Here is a 23,621-nt window from a genome sequence, read left to right as displayed (position 1 = left end):
TCTCTCTCTCTCTCTCTCTCTCTCTCTTTCTCTCCTCCATCTTCTCTCTCTCTAGCTTCTTGTCTCTCTCTTTCTCTCTCTTTCACTCTCTCTCTCTCTCTGTCCTGGTTCAGATTTAATTTTGAGGACATGACTGTAGTAAATGTGTTCTGTATAATCACTTCTATTCAGTTCATTAGCTCTGTTTAGTACATGGCAGCATCCCAAATGGCACCATATTCCCTACATAGTGCACTACTTTAGACCGGAACCCTAGTGGGCCTGGTTACTGACATAACACACTCCTCTATACAGTACAGCTATAATATAACCACTAGTATATAACACACTCCTCTATACAGTACAGCTGTAATATAACCACTAGTATATAACACACTCCTCTATACAGTACAGCTGTAATATAACCACTAGTATATAACACACTCCTCTATACAGTACAGCTATAGTATAACCACTAGTATATAATACACTCCTCTATACAGTACAGCTGTAATATAACCACTAGTATATAATACACTCCTCTATACAGTACAGCTGTAATATAACCACTAGTATATAATACACTCCTCTATACAGTACAGCTGTAATATAACCACTAGTATATAACACACTCCTCTATACAGTACAGCTGTAATATAACCACTAGTATATAACACACTCCTCTATACAGTACAGCTGTAATATAACCACTAGTATATAACACACTCCTCTATACAGTACAGCTATAGTATAACCACTAGTATATAATACACTCCTCTATACAGTACAGCTGTAATATAACCACTAGTATATAATACACTCCTCTATACAGTACAGCTGTAATATAACCACTAGTATATAATACACTCCTCTATACAGTACAGCTGTAATATAACCACTAGTATATAATACACTCCTCTATACAGTACAGCTGTAATATAACCACTAGTATATAACACACTCCTCTATACAGTACAGCTGTAATATAACCACTAGTATATAATACACTCCTCTATACAGTACAGCTGTAATATAACCACTAGTATATAATACACTCCTCTATACAGTACAGCTGTAATATAACCACTTACTGACATAACACACTCCTCTATACAGTACAGCTATAGTATAACCACTAGTATATAACACACTCCTCTATACAGTACAGCTATAGTATAACCACTAGTATATAACACACTCCTCTATACAGTACAGCTGTAATATAACCACTAGTATATAACACACTCCTCTATACAGTACAGCTGTAATATAACCACTAGTATATAATACACTCCTCTATACAGTACAGCTGTAATATAACCACTAGTATATAATACACTCCTCTATACAGTACAGCTGTAATATAACCACTAGTATATAATACACTCCTCTATACAGTACAGCTATAGTATAACCACTAGTATATAACACACTCCTCTATATGTATAGAGGAGTGTGTTATATACTAGTGGTTATATTACAGCTGTACTGTATAGAGGAGTGTGTTATATACTAGTGGTTATACTATAGCTGTACTGTATAGAGGAGTGTGTTATGTCAGTAAGTGGTTATATTACAGCTGTACTGTATAGAGGAGTGTATTATATACTAGTGGTTATATTACAGCTGTACTGTATAGAGGAGTGTGTTATATACTAGTGGTTATACTATAGCTGTACTGTATAGAGGAGTGTGTTATGTCAGTAAGTGGTTATATTACAGCTGTACTGTATAGAGGAGTGTGTTATATACTAGTGGTTATACTATAGCTGTACTGTATAGAGGAGTGTGTTATATACTAGTGGTTATATTACAGCTGTACTGTATAGAGGAGTGTGTTATATACTAGTGGTTATACTATAGCTGTACTGTATAGAGGAGTGTGTTATATACTAGTGGTTATATTACAGCTGTACTGTATAGAGGAGTGTGTTATGTCAGTAAGTGGTTATATTACAGCTGTACTGTATAGAGGAGTGTATTATATACTAGTGGTTATATTACAGCTGTACTGTATAGAGGAGTGTGTTATATACTAGTGGTTATATTACAGCTGTACTGTATAGAGGAGTGTATTATATACTAGTGGTTATATTACAGCTGTACTGTATAGAGGAGTGTATTATATACTAGTGGTTATATTACAGCTGTACTGTATAGAGGAGTGTATTATATACTAGTGGTTATATTACAGCTGTACTGTATAGAGGAGTGTGTTATATACTAGTGGTTATATTACAGCTGTACTGTATAGAGGAGTGTGTTATATACTAGTGGTTATATTACAGCTGTACTGTATAGAGGAGTGTGTTATATACTAGTGGTTATATTACAGCTGTACTGTATAGAGGAGTGTATTATATACTAGTGGTTATATTACAGCTGTACTGTATAGAGGAGTGTATTATATACTAGTGGTTATATTACAGCTGTACTGTATAGAGGAGTGTATTATATACTAGTGGTTATATTACAGCTGTACTGTATAGAGGAGTGTGTTATATACTAGTGGTTATATTACAGCTGTACTGTATAGAGGAGTGTGTTATATACTAGTGGTTATATTACAGCTGTACTGTATAGAGGAGTGTGTTATATACTAGTGGTTATACTATAGCTGTACTGTATAGAGGAGTGTGTTATATACTAGTGGTTATATTATAGCTGTACTGTATAGAGGAGTGTATTATATACTAGTGGTTATATTACAGCTGTACTGTATAGAGGAGTGTATTATATACTAGTGGTTATATTACAGCTGTACTGTATAGAGGAGTGTGTTATATACTAGTGGTTATATTACAGCTGTACTGTATAGAGGAGTGTGTTATATACTAGTGGTTATATTACAGCTGTACTGTATAGAGGAGTGTGTTATATACTAGTGGTTATATTACAGCTGTACTGTATAGAGGAGTGTGCTGTATCAGTCCAGTATCTAACCCTGTTCTGTCTCTCCTGTCTGTAGGACCAGTATGATGGTATTGATAGACACACCCAGTCAGGACTGGATCTGGTGGACCGATACGTCAAGTTTGTCAAAGAACGGACCGAGATAGAACAGAACTACGCCAAGCAACTCAGGTGTCTGTCTGTCTGTCTGTCTGTCTGTCTGTGTGTATTTTAATTAGTCTTTAGAATGTAACCCTGACATTCTCTCTTCCTCTCAGAAACCTCTCCAAGAAATACCTTAAACGAGGCAGCAAGGAGGAGCAGGAGTGCGGGTGAGCTGTGTCTGTGTCTGTCTGTCTGTGTGTCTGTCTGTCTGTCTGTGTGTCCTCTCTCTAATCAGTTAGTGATTATCAGATGAATGCTATGCTTATCCTTTGTCACTCGTGTTTGTCTTTATTAGACAGACAGGTTTCTTTGTCCCACCAATCACATGCAACTCTTTACCCCTGCTTCCTGGAAGTGAACCAATAACATACAACCCTTTACCCCTGCTTCCTGGAAGTGAACCAATCACATTCGGTCTTATTGCCCCTCCACCTGCAGGTTCACCAATCACCAGTCGTTCCAGGACATTCTGAATGAGCTGAATGACTATGCGGGCCAGAGAGAGCTGATAGCCGAGAACATGATGACTGGAATCTGTGTAGAACTCACTAAATACCTCCAGGACCTCAAACAAGAACGCAAAACAGTGAGAGGGAGATAACATCACCGACATGTTGAACTCACTTTGATGTTGTCCTCTAACTAATCTCTCTCTCTCTCCCCCCCTCCCCCCAGTACCTGGCCGATGCCAAAAAAGCTCAACAGAACTTGGAGATCAGTTTCAAACAGCTAGAGAATGTGAGTTTGTGTGTGTGTGTGTGTGATTGAGAGTGATGTGTTATAATTACTATAACCCACGGTTCCCCAGCCGTCGGCCCGCAGGGGGTTTTGATTGCCCCCCCTCCCAAGTTTTCTGAGCAAAAAAAAATTATTGGTTGAATGTTCATTGTTGGACAAATTAAATCAAATGTATTTATATAGCCCTTCTTACATCAGCTGATATCTCAAAGTGCTGTACAGAAATCCAGCCTAAAACCCCAAACAGCAAGCAATGCAGGTGTAGAAGCACGGTGGCTAGGAAAAACTCCCTAGAAAGGCCAAAACCTAGGAAGAAACCTAGAGAGGAACCAGGCTGTGAGGGGTGGCCAGTCCTCTTCTGGCTGTGCCGGGTGGAGATTATAACAGAACATGGCCAAGATGTTCAAATGTTCATAAATGACCAGCATGATCAAATAATAATAGTCACAATGGTTGTCGAGGGTGCAACAGGTCAGCACCTCAGGAGTCAATGTCAGTTGGCTTTTCATAGCCGATCTTTGAGAGTATCTCTACCGCTCCTGCTGTCTCTAGAGAGTTGAAAACAGCAGGTCTGGGACAGGTAGCACGTCCGGTGAACAGGTCAGGGTTCCATACCCGCAGGCAGAACAGTTGAAACTGGAGCAGCAGTACGGCCAGGTGGACTGGGGACAGCAAGGAGTCAGCAGGCCAGGTAGTCCTGAGGCATGGTCCTAGGGCTCAGGTCCTCTGAGAGAGAGAAAGAAAGAAAGAAAGAAAGAAAGAAAGAAAGAGAAAGCAAGAGAGAATTAGAGAGAGCATACTTAAATTCAAACAGGACACCGGATAAGACAGGAGAAATACTCCAGATATAACAGACTGACCCTAGCCCCCTGACACACAAACTACTGTAGCATAAATACTGGAGGGGTCGGGAGACACTGTGGCTGCATCTGACGATACCCCTGAACAGGGCCAAACAGGCAGGACATATTCCTACCCACTTTGCCAAAGCACAACCCAGACAGGAAGATCACGTCAGTGACTCAGCCCACTCAAGAGACGCACCCCTCCCAGGGACAGCATGGAAGAGCACCAGTGACTCAGCCCCTGTAACAGGGTTAGAGGCAGAGAATCCCAGCAACACCAGGAAGTCAGCTCCAAGGGATTTACATTGTTGGAAATCTGTTCCCAAGTATTCCCTCACCTAATAGAGAGACATGATCGTATATAAATGTAAGCAAGGTTTGAAATGATTGTTTTATTCAAATGAAATCTGTTTGGGCTTCTTGCGGTCAATATGCAGTCTACAAATGATTTGTAAATATATTCCGGCCCCCTGACCATCCATCTGCTCAGGAAGAAATCGGCCCGTGGCTGAATCTAGTTGATGATCCCTGCTATAACCCTTACTAAACCAAGTCTCATAATATCAATGTACTCTGTGTGTGTGTGTGTGTGTGTGTGTGTGTGTGTGTGTGTGTGTGTGTGTGTGTGTGCAGACTAGGAGGCGTTTTGCCAAGGAGTGGGGAGAGGCAGAGAAAGCCACGCAGCAAGCAGAGAAAATTGAGAACGACACAAACGCTATCAAAGCAGATGTTGAGAAGGTACACACACTCACACAGATTACCTCAACGTTCATACCACATACCTATATACCAGTTAATACATGTGTGTGTCCAGGTGAAGCAGCATGCAGACCTATATACCAGTTAATACAGGTGTGTGTCCAGGTGAAGCAGCATACATACCTATAAACCAGTTAATACAGGTGTATGTGTCCAGGTGAAGCAGCATACATTCCTATATAGCAGTTAATACAGGTGTGTGTCCAGGTGAAGCAGCATACATACCTATATACCAGTTAATACAGGTGTGTGTCCAGGTGAAGCAGCATACATACCTATATACCGGTTAATACAGGTGTTTGTGTCCAGGTGAAGCAGCATACATACCTATATACCAGTTAATACAGGTGTGTGTCCAGGTGAAGCAGCATACATTCCTATATAGCAGTTAATACAGGTGTGTGTCCAGGTGAAGCAGCATACATACCTATATACCAGTTAATACAGGTGTATGTGTCCAGGTGAAGCAGCATACATACCTATATACCAGTTAATACAGGTGTGTGTGTCCAGGTGAAGCAGCATACGTACCTATATACCAGTTAGTACAGGTGTGTGTGTCCAGGTGAAGCAGCATACATTCCTATATAGCAGTTAATACAGGTGTGTGTCCAGGTGAAGCAGCATACGTACCTATATACCAGTTAATACAGGTGTGTGTGTCCAGGTGAAGCAGCATGCATGCCTATATACCAGTTAATGCAGGTGTGTGTCCAGGTGAAGCAGCATACGTACCTATATACCAGTTAATACAGGTGTGTGTGTCCAGGTGAAGGAGCATACATTCCTATATAGCAGTTAATACAGGTGTGTGTCCAGGTGAAGCAGCATATGTACCTATATACCAGTTAATACAGGTGTGTGTGTGTGTCCAGGTGAAGCAGCATACATTCCTATATAGCAGTTAATACAGGTGTGTGTGTCCAGGTGAAGCAGCATATGTACCTATATACCAGTTAATACAGGTGTGTGTGTCCAGGTGAAGCAGCATGCATGCCTATATACCAGTTAATACAGGTGTGTGTCCAGGTGAAGCAGCATACGTACCTATTTACCAGTTAATACAGGTGTGTGTCCAGGTGAAGCAGCATACGTACCTATATACCAGTTAATACAGGTGTGTGTCCAGGTGAAGCAGCATACATACCTATATACCAGTTAATACAGGTGTGTGTGTCCAGGTGAAGCAGCATACATACCTATATACCAGTTAATACAGGTGTGTGTGTCCAGGTGAAGCAGCATGCATACCTATATACCAGTTAATACAGGTGTGTGTTGTCGTGTCTTTGGGGTACCATTAAACTGAAGACATGTTTATCAATTAACTCCCTGTAATTATTATCACGCGATTAAACTGATTAATCGTTTAATTGTAATTAACTAGGAGATCGGGGCACCAAGGAAAATACTCAGATTACAAAGTTATAATTTTCCTAATATAACTTTCCTATATTATAGTATAGGCCGATTATCTTCTGGTTTAAATGGTGTATTTTACCTCGAGTCCAGTCTCATTCCAAATGTCGTAAATTGTTGTATCTGCACGAACCCAGTCTTTACTAAAATCATCCATACATCAATTGTCTTAAATCATTTATTTACTACACTAAGTAATTAACAGAAAACATACAAACAGTAATTATCGTCACAAAGGATTGGTAGCATAATGTGCTCTAATGGGCTAACAGGCAGGGCGGCCTGTTGAACAATGGATCATAAAAGTCAGCTGAGGATGCACACCTACAGAGTTCATTAATATTACAATTGACAATTGAACGCTCACTCATTCGGGAACAATTGCAATCAATATATATTTACGCTCAGTGTGTCGTCTGGATCCTTGTTGGAGAGTTGGGTTCTGTTGGGGAGTTTTGTCCGCGTTCTCTCGCGCTCTCTCTCTCTCTCGGTTAGAATGGATCTTTCAGAGCGACATTCATTAATGTCGTCATAGAATGGATGTTTCGTTGGTCTTCGCGTTCGATGATATAATTTACTTAGCTGCAGACTAATAATTAATATCAAAGACTTGTTCTTATTCTGTCGGTCTCAATAATCTAAAAGTTAACCACGTGGTATAGTTCACTTTCAGTAGAGGAATTGGATGGTAAAACCTATTGGCCATGGAGTGGAGGTCTGGTCTGGAGAAATGTAAATCAGGGTGTTTTTTTTTTATAGATGACCCTAGAACAGGCTTGTCAAATGACGCCTGGTCCTGTCTGTGTCCCTGGGGGGGCGTGCCGATGGCTGAGTGAAGCTTGGTACAGAAATCCAATTCTATCACATTAACATCAGTACATAGCATCTCAATGTATTACAAATAGCTTTATCCTTATTAATACATTTTATACAACCATTATGATGCAAGTCCCATAGCTGAGGCTATTATATAAACAGTTTTATGGTAATATGGCCATATTGTCTCTTCTGAGTATCACAAAATTGTACCAAGCGGACCAGTTCGTAGCTGGATTCTTCACCAATCTTCCATACCTTCTCCAGAACACACATGTCGCTCGGTTCTCCAATTCTATGAGTTGGAAGAATTTCCTTTGTCTCTCTATGAAACATGTGGTAGGAGATTCTCCTCTTAGAGTTTTTACAACCCTTTCACACAGGGCCTGGGTTGGGGGGAAGGTAGGTTGGGGGATGGTACAAAGGGGAGGGGACCTACTGTCCTCCCTGTACCCAAAGAGGCCAACGTCATGACAGTGTCCAGGGGAAGCAGCATACATACCTATATACCAGTTAATACAGGTGTGTGTGTGTGTCCAGGTGAAGCAGCATACGTACCTAATATACCAGTTAATACTGGTGTATGTGTCCAGGTGAAGCAGCATACGTACCTATATACCAGTTAATACAGGTGTGTGTCCAGGTGAAGCAGCATACATACCTATATACCAGTTAATACAGGTGTGTGTGTCCAGGTGAAGCAGCATATGTACCTATATACCAGTTAATACAGGTGTGTGTCCAGGTGAAGCAGCATACGTACCTATATACCAGTTAATACAGGTGTGTGTGTCCAGGTGAAGCAGCATATGTACCTATATACCAGTTAATACAGGTGTGTGTGTGTCCAGGTGAAGCAGCATGCCCATGTGAAGACACACACAGCGGAGGAGTGCAGGAACGACTACGCCGCCCAGCTCCAGAAATACAACAAGGAACAGAACACCTTCTACTACACAGAGATACCGCAGCTGTTTAATGTAACACACACTTTACCTACTGATCTGTCTCCACACATTGTGTGTGTGTGTGTGAGATATATATATATATACACACACACACACACACACACACACACACACACACACACACACACACACACACACACACACACACACACAGTTGAAGTCGGAAGTTTACATACACTTAGGTTGGAGTCATTAAAACTTGTTTTTCAACCACCCCACAAATTTCTTGTTAACAAACTATAGTTTTGGCAAGTCGGTTAGGACATCTACTTTGTGCATGACACAAGTAATTTTTCCAACAATTGTTTACAGAAAGATTATTTCACTTATAATTCACTGTATCACAATTCCAGTGGGTCAGAAGTTTACATACACTAAGTTGACTGTGCCTTTAAACAGCTTGGAAAATTCCAGAAAATGATGTCATGGCTTTAGAGGCTTCTAATAGGCAAATTGACATAATTTGAGTCAATTGGAGGTGTACCTGTGGATGTATTTCAAGGCCTACCTTCAAAATCAAAAGAAATCAGCCAAGACCTCATAAATAAAATTGTAGACCTCCACAAGTCTGGTTCATCCTTGGGAGCAATTTCCAAACGCCTGAAGGTACCACGTTCTTTTGTACAATAGTACACAAGTATAAACACCATGGGACCACGCAGCCGTCATACCGCTCAGGAAGGAGACGCGTTCTGTCTCCTAGAGATGAACTTACTTTGGTGCGAAAGGTGCAAATCAATCCCAGACCAACAGCAAAGGACCATGTGAAGATGCTGGAAGAAACAGGTACCAAAGTATCTATATCCACAGTAAAACGAGTCCTATATCAACATGGCCTGAAAGGCCGCTCAGCAAGGAAGAAGACACTGCTCCAAAACTACCATAAAAAAGCCAGACTACGGTTTGCAACTGCACATGGGGACAAGGAAGGAGAAATGTCCTCTGGTCTGATGAAACAAAAATAGAACTGTTTGGCCATAAGTACCTTTATGTTTGGAGGAAAAAGGGGGAGGCTTGCAAGCCGAAGAACACCATCCCAACCGTGAAGCACGGGGGTGGCAGTATCATGTTGTGGGGGTGCTTTGCTGCAGGAGGGACTGGTGCACTTCACAAAATAGATGGCATCGTGAGGAAGGAAAATTATGTGTATATATTGAAGCAACATCTCAAGACATCAGTCAGGAAGTTAAAGCTTGGTCGCAAATGGGTCTTCCAAATGGACAATGACCCCAAGCATACTTCCAAAGTTGTGGCAAAACGGTTTAAGGACAACAAAGTCAAGATATTGGATTGGCCATCACAAAGCCCTGACCTCAATCCTATAGAAAATTTGTGGGCAGAACTGAAAAAGCGTATGCGAGCAAGGAGGCCTACAAACCTGACTCAGTTACACCAGCTCTGTCAGGAGGAATGGGCCAAAATTCATCTAATTTATTGTGGGAAGCTTGTGGAAGGCTACCCGAAACATTTGACCCAAGTTAAACAATTTAAAGGCAATGCTACCAAATACTAATTGAGTGTGTGTAAACGTCTGACCCACTGGGAATGTGATGAAAGAAATAAAATCTGAAATAAATCATTCTCTCTACAATTTTTCTGACATTTCATTATTAAAATAAAGTGGTGATCCTAACTGACCTAAAACAGGGAATTTTTACTGGGATTAAATGTCAGGAATTGTGAAAAACTGAGTTTAAATGTATTTGGCTAAGGTGTATGTAAACTTTTGATTTCAACTGTATATACGTATTATTATCAAAAGTTTGGACACAAACCCATTCAAAGGTTTTGTTTATTATTGACTTTTTTCGACATTGTAGAATAATAGTGACGACATCAAAGCTCTGAAATAACACATGGAATCAAATAGTAACCAAACAAGTTATCAAAATATATTTTATATTTGAGATTCTTCAAAGTAGCCACCCTTTGCCTTGATGACAGCTTTGCACACTCTTGGCATTCTCTCAACCAGCTTCATGAGGAATGCTTTTTCAACGGTCTTGAAGGAGTTCCCACATATGCTGAGCGTGTGTTGGCTGCTTTTCCTTTACTCTGCAGTCCAACTCATCCCAAACCATCTCAATTGGGTTGAGGTCGAGTGATTGTGGAGACCAGGTCATCTGATGCAGCACTCCATCACTCTCCTTGGTCAAATAGCCCTTACACAGCCTGGTGGTGTGTTGGGTCATTGCTCTGTTGAAAAACAAAGGATTGTCCCACTAAGCGCAGAATGATGTGGTAGTCATGCTGGTTAAGTGTGCCTTGAATTCTAAGTAAATCACTAACAGTGTCACCAGCAAAGCACTCCCATCACACCTCCTCCATGCATTTCGGTGGGAACCGCACATGTGGAGATCATCCGTTCACCTATTCTGCGTCTCAAAGACATGACGGTTGGAACCAAAAATCTCATTTAGACTCATCAGACTAAAGGACAGATTTCCACCGGTCTAATGTCCATTGCTTGTGTTTCTTGGCCCAAGCAAGTCTCTTCTTATTATTGGTGTCCTTTAGTAGGGGTTTCTTTGCAGCAATTCGACCATGAAGGTCTGATTCACGCAGTCTCCTCTGAACAGTTGATATTGAGATGTGTCTGTTACTTGAACTCTGTGAAGCATTTATTTGGGCTGCAATTGTCTGGTAACTAATGAACTTATCCTCTGCAGCAGTGGTAACTCTGGGTCATCCTTTCCTGTGGCGGTCCTCATGAGAGCCAGTTTCATCATAGAGCTTGATGGTTTTTGTGACTGCACTTGAAATTCTTGACATTTTCACGATTGACTGACCTTCATGTCTTCAAGTAATAATGGGCTGTTGTTTCTCTTTGCTTGTTTGAGCTGTTCTTGACATAATATGGACTTAGTCTTTTACCAAATAGGGCTATCTTCTGTATACCACCCTTACCTTGTCACAAAACAACTGTTTTGAAAGAAATTCCACAAATATAACTTTTAACAAGGCACACCTGTTAATTGAAATACATTTCAGGTAACTCCCTCATGAAGCTGGTTGAGAGAATTCCAAGAGTGTGCAAAGCTGTCATCAAGGCAAAGGGTGGCTACTTTGAAGATTCTCAAATGCAGTATATTTTGATTTGTTTATCTCTTTTTTTGGTTACTACATGATTCCATGTGTTATTTCATAGTTTTGATGTTTTCACTATTATTCTACAATGTAAAAAATAAAGAAAAACCCTGGAATGATTAGGTGTGTCCAAACTGTTGACTGGTACTGTGTGTGTGTGTGTGTGTGTGTGTGTGTGTGTGTGTGTATTGTGTGGACGTGTTTAACTATACTTGTGGGGACCAGAAGTCCCTACTAGAATAGTAAACAAACATTTGACCAACTGGGGACATTTTGTTAGTCCCCACAAGGTCAAAGGCTATTTCTAGGGGGTTTAGGGTTAAGATTAGAGTTAGGGTTAGGAGCTAGGCTTTAAGGATAGGTTTAGTTTAGGGGTTAGCGAAAATTTGATTTTGAATGGGACTGAATTTTGTGTCCCCTCAAGGTCAGTTATACAAGACTGTTTTTGTGTATGTATATAATGTGTGGGGGTGTACATATAATTTGTGTGTGTGTATATCATGTGTGTAGAAGCTGCAGGATATGGATGAGCGGCGTATCAGGAGCCTGGCAGAGGGCTACAGTCAGTTTGCTGACGTAGAGAAGAAGGTTTTACCCATCATCACTAAATGTCTGGACGGGATCAGTATGGCAGGGCGGAACACCAACGGCAAACAGGCGAGAACGCACACGGACGCAAGCATGCATACACACACCAACACACACACGGGTGCTAACACACACGGACGCAAGCATGCATACACACACCAACACACACACACGGACGCAAGCATGCATACACACACCAACACACACACACACGGGTGCAAACACACACGGACGCAAGCATCCATACACACACACCAACAAACACACGGTCGCTAACACACACACACACAGACGCAAGCATGCATGCATACACACATGGTCGCTAACACACACACGGACGCAAGCATGCAAACACACACTCACTTGCCATGTCCTGTGTGTGTTTCTTCAGGACTCCATGCGGTTTATAGAACAACACAAGTCAGGTTTTGAGCGACCGGCTGAAGTGGACTTTGAAGACTACAGCCAAGGTATCAAACCAGCCTCCTCAGACGCCAACCTCAACCAACCTAAAGTACGCACTAAACTGTGGCCCTTCAGCCACAAGAAAACCAAGGTATGTACCCTTCACACTACACCCTACACACTAACCTACATCAGACTCAACCACCAGAAGAACAAGGTATGTACCCTTCACACTACACCCTACACACTAACCTACATCAGACTCAACCACCAGAACAAGGTATGTACTAGCACCCTGAACACTGTACAACAGTTCTTTTTTTGGGCTCCCAAAAGTTTTTTATTTTAACAAAATGGGAATAGAATATAACATTTAAAAAAATTTTAAAGGCTGCAAATTGCCAGGAATTCAGTAAAACAATGTTTAAATTCAGGAAATCTGTTCCAAAGTATTCCTGCAAATAATCAAGGTATGAAATTATTGTTCTTTTCAATCCGGTCTCTTCTCTGTCTTACTGGGGGACGGTCACTTCTCGGCCTTACTGGGGGACGGTCACTTCTCGGTCTTACTGGGGGACGGTCACTTCTCTGTCTTACTGGGGGACGGTCTCTTCTCTGTCTTACTGGGGGACGGTCTCTTCTCTGTCTTACTGGGGGACGGTCTCTTCTCTGTCTTACTGGGGGACGGTCTCTTCTCTGTCTTACTGGGGGACGGTCTCTTCTCTGTCTTACTGGGGGACGGTCTCTTCTCTGTCTTACTGGGGGACGGTCTCTTCTCTGTCTTACTGGGGGACGGTCTCTTCTCTGTCTTACTGGGGGACGGTCTCTTCTCTGTCTTACTGGGGGACGGTCTCTTCTCTGTCTTACTGGGGGACGGTCTCTTCTCTGTCTTACTGGGGGACGGTCTCTATACACAGACACATTCCACACCTCTCTACTCCCCTCTTACACCGGAGGGGCCAATTCCATCGATGTCTCTCTCTCTGGCTTTCTTTTTTTTTCTCTCTCAATTCAAAGGGCTCTGTCTCTCTGTGTCTCTCTGTGTCTCTCTCTGTGTCTCTCTCTGTGTCTCTCTCTGTGTCTCTCTCTGTGTCTCTCTCTGTGTCTCTCTGTGTCTCTCTCTCTGTCTCTCTCTGTGTCTCTGTCTCTCTCTCTGTCTCTCTCTGTCTCTCTCTCTCTGTGTCTCTCTCTGTGTCTCTCTCTCTCTGTGTCTCTCTCTGTGTCTCTCTGTGTCTCTCTCTCTCTCTGTCTCTCTCTGTGTCTCTCTCTGTGTCTCTCTCTGTGTCTCTCTCTGTGTCTCTCTCTCTGTGTCTCTCTCTCTGTGTCTCTCTCTCTGTGTCTCTCTCTCTGTGTCTCTCTCTCTGTGTCTCTCTCTGTGTCTCTCTCTGTGTCTCTCTCTGTGTCTCTCTCTGTGTCTCTCTCTGTGTCTCTCTGTGTCTCTCTCTCTGTCTCTCTCTGTCTCTCTCTGTGTCTCTCTCTCTGTCTCTCTCTGTGTCTCTCTGTGTCTCTCTGTGTCTCTCTCTCTGTCTCTCTCTGTGTCTCTCTCTCTGTCTCTCTCTGTGTCTCTCTCTCTGTGTCTCTCTCTGTGTCTCTCTCTGTCTCTCTCTGTGTCTCTCTCTGTGTCTCTCTCTGTCTCTCTCTCTGTCTCTCTCTGTGTCTCTCTCTGTGTCTCTCTCTGTCTCTCTGTGTGTGTGTGTGTGTGTGTGTGTGTGTGTGTGTGTGTGTGTGTGTGTGTGTGTGTGTGTGTGTGTGTGTAATGATTCTGTATCTCTACATAGTGTTTCTTCAGGGTATTTTCTCCTCTTTCCTCATAACCTTAATCCTCTTTGTTTTTCTTTACGGTGTCTATCCCTTCTCCATCCTTCCGCGGTTTTCTCCTTTCTCACCTTGTCTTCCCCCTTTTCCTCGTCCTTCCCTCCCCTGTTCTCACCCCCCTCTATCTCTGCCCCCTCCCCCTGTCCCCCTAACCCCTTCCCCCTCTCTAAGCTGGGTCGCGCCCCTCTCTCTTTCTGCCTGAGGGAGTTTAACCGTTCTGTCAAACCTCGCCTTGCTACCTTCAGGGCCCTACACAGACCGGTGAGTCTCCCTAGATCTGAGGACAGTTTGGTGTTTCCCCTCCTAATGGATCAGGTTAGGAGGGTAATCTGGTCCTAGATCAGTGGTTAGGTTAGTATCTAATGGATCTGTTTAGGATTATGGGAGGAAAACTGGTCCCAGATCAGTGTATTAGGTAACCACCATACTCAGGTGGGTCCAGGGTTCCAACGACAGAGACTGATTGGCTAGATCAGGGCTGCCCAATTCTAGCCCTGGAGGGCCCAAACACTTCTTGTTTTTGTTCCTACCTGGTAGTTAATTACACTCACCTGGTGTCCCAGGTCTGAATTAGTCCCTAATTAGAAGGAGAGGATGAAAACCAGAAGTGTTTGGGCCCTCCAGGACCAGGATTGGACAGCCCTGGGCTAGATGGACAGGTAAGCCCAATGCTGATTGGTGGATGAGGACATTTTGTTGTTTGTTTACAACGTCTGAAGATGTCACAAACGTGTGTATTGTGTGTTTCTGTTTATCTGTGTCTCACGATGAGTGTCCATCCTTCTCAAGTTCCAGAGGATAAATTCTGACAAGCACATGGTAACACTTCCTATGGTTACGGTTTAGATCAGGGTTCCTATGGTTACGGTTAGATGTCATCCAGGCCTCCACCTCCACAGTACTGACTGGTGTTCTTCTCTCCATGGTAGTTGACATGGTAACACTTCCTGTGGTTAGATGTCATCCAGGCCTCCACCAGTCAGTACTCTGGAAGTGTTTAGAGGACAAGAATAACAACCAGCAGTACTGTGGACCTCACCGTCTGGGGTGCGTCCCAATAATATCTCCTGTCTCCTGAAGTGTGCACTTGATCGCTACATCTCACAAATGTAAAAGCGTTAGATTGGTGGAGACGTGAGAGTTGCAGTGTTAGATTGATGGAGACGTGGGAGTTATTACAGTGTTAGATTGGTGGAGACGTGGGAGTTATTACAGTGTTAGATTGGTGGAGACGTGGGAGTTATTACAGCGTTAGATTGGTGGAGACGTGGGAGTTATTACAGCATTAGATTGGTGGAGACGTGGGAGTTATTACAGCGTTAGATTGATGGAGACGTGGGAGTTATTACAGTGTTAGATTGGTGGAGACGTGGGCTGGTGGGAGTTATTACAGCATTAGATTGGTGGAGACGTGGGAGTTATTACAGTGTTAGATTGGTGGAGACGTGGGCTGGTGGGAGTTATTACAGTGTTAGATTGGTGGAGACGTGGGAGTTATTACAGCGTTAGATTGGTGGAGACGTGGGAGTTGCAGTGTTAGATTGATGGAGACGTGGGAGTTATTACAGCGTTAGATTGGTGGAGACGTGGGCTGGTGGGAGTTATTACAGCGTTAGATTGGTGGAGACGTGAGAGTTGCAGTGTTAGATTGATGGAGACGTGGGAGTTATTACAGTGTTAGATTGGTGGAGACGTGGGAGTTATTACAGTGTTAGATTGGTGGAGACGTGGGAGTTATTACAGCGTTAGATTGGTGGAGACGTGATTGGTGGAGACGTGGGAGTTATTACAGCGTTAGATTGGTGGAGACGTGGGAGTTATTACAGCGTTAGATTGGTGGAGACGTGGGAGTTATTACAGCGTTAGATTGGTGGAGACGTGGGAGTTATTACAGCGTTAGATTGGTGGAGACGTGGGAGTTATTACAGCGTTAGATTGGTGGAGACGTGGGAGTTATTACAGCGTTAGATTGGTGGGAGACGTGGGAGTTATACAGCGTTAGATTGATGGAGACGTGGGAGTTATTACAGTGTTAGATTGGTGGAGACGTGGGCTGGTGGGAGTTATTACAGCGTTAGATTGGTGGAGACGTGGGAGTTATTACAGTGTTAGATTGGTGGAGACGTTGGGCTGGTGGGAGTTTATTACAGTGTTAGATTGGTGGAGACGTGGGAGTTATTACAGCGTTAGATTGGTGGAGACGTGGGAGTTGCAGTGTTAGATTGATGGAGACGTGGGAGTTATTACAGCGTTAGATTGGTGGAGACGTGGGCTGGTGGGAGTTATTACAGCGTTAGATTGGTGGAGACGTGAGAGTTGCAGTGTTAGATTGATGGAGACGTGGGAGTTATTACAGTGTTAGATTGGTGGAGACGTGGGAGTTATTACAGTGTTAGATTGGTGGAGACGTGGGAGTTATTACAGCGTTAGATTGGTGGAGACGTGGGAGTTATTACAGCGTTAGATTGGTGGAGACGTGGGAGTTATTACAGCGTTAGATTGATGGAGACGTGGGAGTTATTACAGTGTTAGATTGGTGGAGACGTGGGCTGGTGGGAGTTATTACAGCATTAGATTGGTGGAGACGTGGGAGTTATTACAGTGTTAGATTGGTGGAGACGTGGGCTGGTGGGAGTTATTACAGTGTTAGATTGGTGGAGACGTGGGAGTTATTACAGCGTTAGATTGGTGGAGACGTGGGAGTTGCAGTGTTAGATTGATGGAGACGTGGGAGTTATTACAGCGTTAGATTGGTGGAGACGTGGGCTGGTGGGAGTTATTACAGCGTTAGATTGGTGGAGACGTGGGAGTTATTACAGCATTAGATTGGTGGAGACGTGGGCTGCTGGGAGTTATTACAGTGTTAGATTGGTGGAGATGGAGTTATTACAGCGTTAGATTGGTGGAGACGTGGGCTGGTGGGAGTTATTACAGTGTTAGATTGATGGAGACGTGGGAGTTATTACAGCGTTAGATTGGTGGAGACGTGAGAGTTATTACAGTGTTAGATTGGTGGAGACGTGGGAGTTATTACAGCGTTAGATTGGTGGAGACGTGGGAGTTATTACAGCGTTAGATTGGTGGAGACGTGGGAGTTATTACAGCGTTAGATTGGTGGAGACGTTGGAGTTATTACAGCGTTAGATTGGTGGAGACGTGGGAGTTATTACAGCGTTAGATTGGTGGAGACGTGGGAGTTATTACAGCGTTAGATTGGTGGAGACGTGGGAGTTATTACAGCGTTAGATTGGTGGAGACGTGGAGTTATTACAGCGTTAGATTGGTGGAGACGTGGGAGTTATTACAGCGTTAGATTGGTGGAGACGTGGTAGTTATTAACAGCGTTAGATTGGTGGAGACGTGGGATTTATTACAGCGTTAGATTGGTGGAGACGTGGGAGTTTATTACAGCGTTAGATTGGTGGAGACGTGGGGTTATTACGAGTGTAGTTGGTGGAGACGTGGGACTGGGTGGGTAGTTATTACAGTGTTAGATTGGTGGAGACGTGGGCTGGTGGGAGTTATTACAGCGTTAGATTGGTGGAGACGTGGAGTATTACAGCGTTAGATTGGTGGAGACGTGGGAGTTATTACAGTGTTAGATTGGTGGAGACGTGGGAGTTATTACGTGTTTAGATTGGTGGAGACGGGGAGTTATTACAGGTGTTAGATTGGTGGAGACGTGGGGAGTTATTACAGCGTAGATTGGTGGAGACGTGGGCCTGCTGGGAGTTTATTACAGCGTGAGATTGGTGGAGACGTGGCTGCTGGGAGTTATTACAGCGTTAGATTGGTGGAGACGTGGGCTGCTGGGAGTTATTACAGCGTTAGATTGGTGGAGACGTGGGCTGCTGGGAGTTATTACAGCGTTAGATTGGTGGAGACGTGGGCTGCTGGGAGTTATTACAGCGTTAGATTGGTGGAGACGTGGGAGTTATTACAGCGTTAGATTGGTGGAGACGTGGGAGTTATTACAGTGTTAGATTGGTGGAGACGTGGGCTGCTGGGAGTTATTACAGCGTTAGATTGGTGGAGACGTGGGAGTTATTACAGCGTTAGATTGGTGGAGACGTGGGAGTTATTACAGCGTTAGATTGGTGGAGACGTGGGAGTTATTACAGCGTTAGATTGGTGGAGACGTGGGAGTTATTACAGCGTTAGATTGGTGGAGACGTGGGGTTATTACAGCGTTAGATTGGTGGAGACGTGGGAGTTATTACAGTGTTAGATTGGTGGAGACGTGGGCTGGTGGGAGTTATTACAGCGTTAGATTGGTGGAGACGTGGGCTGGTGGGAGTTATTACAGTGTTAGATTGGTGGAGACGTGGGAGTTATTACAGCGTTAGATTGGTGGAGACGTGGGAGTTATTACAGTGTTAGATTGGTGGAGACGTGGGCTGGTGGGAGTTATTACAGCGTTAGATTGGTGGAGACGTGGGAGTTATTAGAGTGTTAGATTGGTGGAGACGTGGGAGTTATTACAGTGTTAGATTGGTGGAGACGTGGGAGTTATTACAGCGTTAGATTGGTGGAGACGTGGGAGTTATTACAGTGTTAGATTGGTGGAGACGTGGGAGTTATTACAGTGTTAGATTGGTGGAGACGTGGGCTGGTGGGAGTTATTACAGTGTTAGATTGGTGGAGACGTGGGCTGGTGGGAGTTATTACAGCGTTAGATTGGTGGAGACGTGGGAGTTATTACAGTGTTAGATTGGTGGAGACGTGGGCTGGTGGGAGTTATTACAGCGTTAGATTGGTGGAGACGTGGGCTGGTGGGAGTTATTACAGCGTTAGATTGGTGGAGACGTGGGAGTTATTACAGCGTTAGATTGGTGGAGACGTGGGAGTTATTACAGTGTTAGATTGGTGGAGACGTGGGCTGGTGGGAGTTATTACAGCGTTAGATTGGTGGAGACGTGGGAGTTATTACAGCGTTAGATTGATGGAGACGTGGGAGTTATTACAGCGTTAGATTGGTGGAGACGTGGGCTGGTGGGAGTTATTACAGCGTTAGATTGGTGGAGACGTGGGAGTTATTACAGCGTTAGATTGGTGGAGACGTGGGAGTTATTACAGCGTTAGATTGGTGGAGACGTGGGCTGGTGGGAGTTATTCTTACCACATTTCTTATGTCAGTCATTTCCTTTCATATGGTGGAAGTGTACACTTCAGGAGGAAGAAGAGACATTGGGCCAGAACCCATGTCTGGTTTTGAGGGTTTAAAGTGGTTTCGGTAATAACTGAGGGATATTTATCACTAACTCAGGTTTACCTCAGGTTTATGTCCAACACGTTTCTTTACTCTGTGTGTGTGTGTGTGTGTGTGTGTAACACCTCTCCCTCATCTCTCTCGCTCGCTCTCTCGCTTTCTCTCGCTCACCCGCTCTCTCCCTCCTCCTCTCTTGCCCCTCTCCTCTCTTGTCCCTCTCCTCTCTTGCCCCTCCCTCCCTCTCTCTCTCTCGCCCCTCCCCTCTCTCTCTCTCTCGCCCCTCCTCTCTCTCTCACCCCTCCTCTCTCTCCCACCCTCTCTCTCTCCTCTCTCAATTAAATTTAAGAGAGAGGGGAGGGGCGAGAGAGAGAGAGAGAGGGAGGGAGGGGCAAGAGAGGAGATGTTAACATTAGATAATATGTTAACAGTAGATAATAAACAGGAAAAATGTACAGTAAACATTAAACTCAGAAAATTTCAAAAATAATAGACATTTCAAATGTCATTGTCTCTCTCTCTCCGGCCCCCTCTCCTCTCTCTCCTCTCTCTATCTCCGGCCCCCTCGCCTCTCCTCTCTCTCTCCGGCCCCCTCTCCTCTCTCTCCTCTCTCTATCTCCGGCCCCCTCCCCTCTCCTCTCTCTCTCCGGCCCCCTCTCCTCTCTCTCCTCTCTCTATCTCCGGCCCCCTCGCCTCTCCTCTCTCTCTCCGGCCCCCTCTCCTCTCTCTCCTCTCTCTCTCTCCGGCCCCCTCTCCTCTCTCTCTCCGGCCCCCTCTCCTCTCTCTCCTCTCTCCTCTCTCCGGCCCCCTCTCCTCCTCTCTCTCTCCGGCCCCCCTCTCCTCTCTCTCTCTCCGGCCCCCCCTCTCCTCTCTCTCTCTCCGGCCCCCCTCTCCTCTCTCTCTCTCCGGCCCCCCTCTCCTCTCTCTCTCTCCGGCCCCCTCGCCTCTCCTCTCTCTCTCTCCGGCCCCCTCGCCTCTCCTCTCTCTCTCTCCGGCCCCCTCCCCTCTCCTCTCTCTCTCCGGCCCCCTCTCCTCTCTCTCTCTCCGGCCCCCCTCTCCTCTCTCTCTCTCCGGCCCCCCTCTCCTCTCTCTCTCTCCGGCCCCCCTCTCCCTCTCTCTCTCTCCGGCCCCCCTCTCCTCTCTCTCTCCCGGCCCCCCTCTCCTCTCTCTCTCTCCGGTTCCCCCTCTCCTCTCTCTCTCTCCGGCCCCCTCTCCTCTCTCTCTCCGGCCCCCCTCTCCTCTCTCTCTCTCCGGCCCCCCTCTCCTCTCTCTCTCTCCGGCCCCCCTCTCCCTCTCTCTCTCTCCGGCCCCCCTCTCCTCTCTCTCTCTCTCCGGCCCCCCTCTCCTCTCTCTCTCTCCGGCCCCCTCTCCTCTCTCTCTCTCCGGCCCCCTCTCCTCTCTCTCTCTCCGGCCCCCTCTCCTCTCCTCTCTCTCTCCGGCCCCCTCTCCCCCCCTCTCTCTGTCCCCCCCCCCCCTAGTCTCCAGCTGCTGAGGACTTCTCTCACCTGCCTCCAGAACAGAGGAAGAAGAGACTTCAGTCCAAGATTGATGACATCACCAAGGAACTTCAAAAGGAGCTGGACCAGAGGTAGCCCCGCCTCCCCCGCCACTCTGACATCATCACCACAGTGGCGGCGGCTATCTTACTGTCTCTGTCCATCACTGGGAGAATCTCAATTACATTCTCCTCGCGTGTTCTCTCCTCTCTCAGGTCAGAGGGGAGGGACCTCTGCCTTTCTCATCCAATGGGTTTTGAGAAGGAAGCGAGGAGTTTGCAATTGAGATTCTCCCATCGTGTCCGTCTCGAATGGCACCCTATTCCCTATATAATACACTGCCTTTGACCAGGGCTTAAAGGGCCCTGATCAGTAGTAGTGTACTAGATGGGAATAGTGTGCCATTTGGGACACATTGATTTGTTCTAACAGACGCCCTTCTTCTGAAACATATTTCCTGTTCCTGTCTCTCTGTTTTCCTCCTCCTCCTCCAGTGAGGCATTAGAGAAGATGAGAGGTGTTTATGAACGGAACCCTCAGATGGGAGACCCAGCCAGTCTAGAACCTCAGATCACCCAGACCTCGCAGAACGTTGGACGACTCAGAGGACAACTCACCAAATACGAGGTAGGCTACTGCGTACACACACACACACACACACACACACACACACTCTGGCTTGTCAACACACACATGGACACACACACACACACGGACACACACACTCTGGCTTGGTAACACACACACACGGACACACACACACTCTGGCTTGGTAACACGGACACACACACTCTGGCTTGGTAACACACACACGGACACACACACTCTGGCTTGGTAACACACACACGGGGACACACACTCTGGCTTGGTAACACACACACTTTTGTCATTAGCCATCTATAGTAAGTAGCAAGTCATTCTTCTCTCTGGCAGTCGTGGCTGGCTGAAGCTTTCAGAGGAGAGGATTCTACCAACACTGCTGTCAACAACAATCAACACTGGTAAGAGAGAGTGTGTGTGTTAGTGTATAACGTATGTGTGTTTATATAATGTCTATATGTGTTAATATAGTGTGTGTGTGTGTGTGTGTGTGTGTGTGTCTGTCTGTCTTCAGTTCCATGTCAGCTGATCCGTCTCAGAACATCTACTCAGAGTTTGATGAAGACTTTGATGAAGATGTGGAGACTCCTATAGGAAAGGCTACTGCCCTCTACACCTTCCAAGGTACACACACACACACACACATCATCACACACACCATTACACACACACCATCACACACACACCATCACACACACACCATTACACACACACCATTACACACACACCATTACACACACACCATTACACACACACCATTACACACACACCATTACACACACACCATTACACACACACCATTACACACACACCATTACACACACACTATCACACACACACCATTACACACACACCATTACACACACACCATTACACACACACCATTACACACACACCATTACACACACACCATTACACACACACCATTACACACACACCATCACACACACACTATCACACACACCATCACACACACACCATCACACACACACCATCACACACACACCATTACACACACACCATTACACACACACCATTACACACACACTATCACACACACACCTATTAACACACACCATTACACACACACCATTACACACACACCATTACACACACACCATTACACACACACCATTACACACACACCATCACACACACCACCATCACACCCACACCATCACACACACACCATCACACACCACCCATTCCACACACACCATTACACACACACCATTACACACACACACCATCACACACACACTATCACACACACACCATTACACACACACCATCACACACACACCATTACACACACACCATTACACACACACCATCACACACACACCATTACACACACACCATTACACACACACACACACATTAACACACACACACACCATTACACACACACACACCATTACACACACACACACCATTACACACACGCACACCATCACACACACACACCATCAGACAGACATCTATTACTTGATGTGTGATCAGTGTTTGTCTGTGTGCCACTCCCTCCTCCTTCCTCTCTCCTCCTTCCTCTCCCTCATAACTAGTGTGTCTGTCTCCAGGTTCCAGTCAGGGGACAGTGTCTATAACTAGTGTGTCTGTCTCCAGGTTCCAGTCAGGGGACGGTGTCTATAACTAGTGTGTCTGTCTCCAGGTTCCAGTCAGGGGACGGTGTCTATAACTAGTGTGTCTGTCTCCAGGTTCCAGTCAGGGGACAGTGTCTATAACTAGTGTGTCTGTCTCCAGGTTCCAGTCAGGGGACAGTGTCTATAACTAGTGTGTCTGTCTCCAGGTTCCAGTCAGGGACAGTGTCTATAACTAGTGT

At 45.0% G+C, this 23,621-nt stretch overlaps 1 protein-coding gene across 1 annotated transcript; it reads left to right on the top strand.

Moving 5' to 3' along the window:
• Window positions 1-2,947: 2,947 nt before the first annotated feature.
• On the top strand, window positions 2,948-23,386 carry LOC115182488 (cdc42-interacting protein 4 homolog; the record flags this gene model as incomplete). The annotated part of the gene is given in 14 exon segments (XM_029744091.1): window positions 2,948-3,063; window positions 3,150-3,203; window positions 3,475-3,622; window positions 3,712-3,774; window positions 5,253-5,357; window positions 8,465-8,593; window positions 12,179-12,325; window positions 12,648-12,812; window positions 15,266-15,295; window positions 21,161-21,270; window positions 21,673-21,805; window positions 22,112-22,179; window positions 22,293-22,402; window positions 23,359-23,386. Coding segments are annotated over 14 exon segments (1,406 nt in total), but the record flags the coding sequence as incomplete, so codon positions are not given.
• Window positions 23,387-23,621: the final 235 nt, after the last annotated feature.

This window comes from Salmo trutta, unplaced genomic scaffold (assembly GCF_901001165.1).
Source record: "Salmo trutta unplaced genomic scaffold, fSalTru1.1, whole genome shotgun sequence".
NCBI classification, from domain to species: Eukaryota; Metazoa; Chordata; class Actinopteri; order Salmoniformes; family Salmonidae; genus Salmo; species Salmo trutta.
This window is presented reverse-complemented; position numbering and strand designations above follow the sequence as displayed.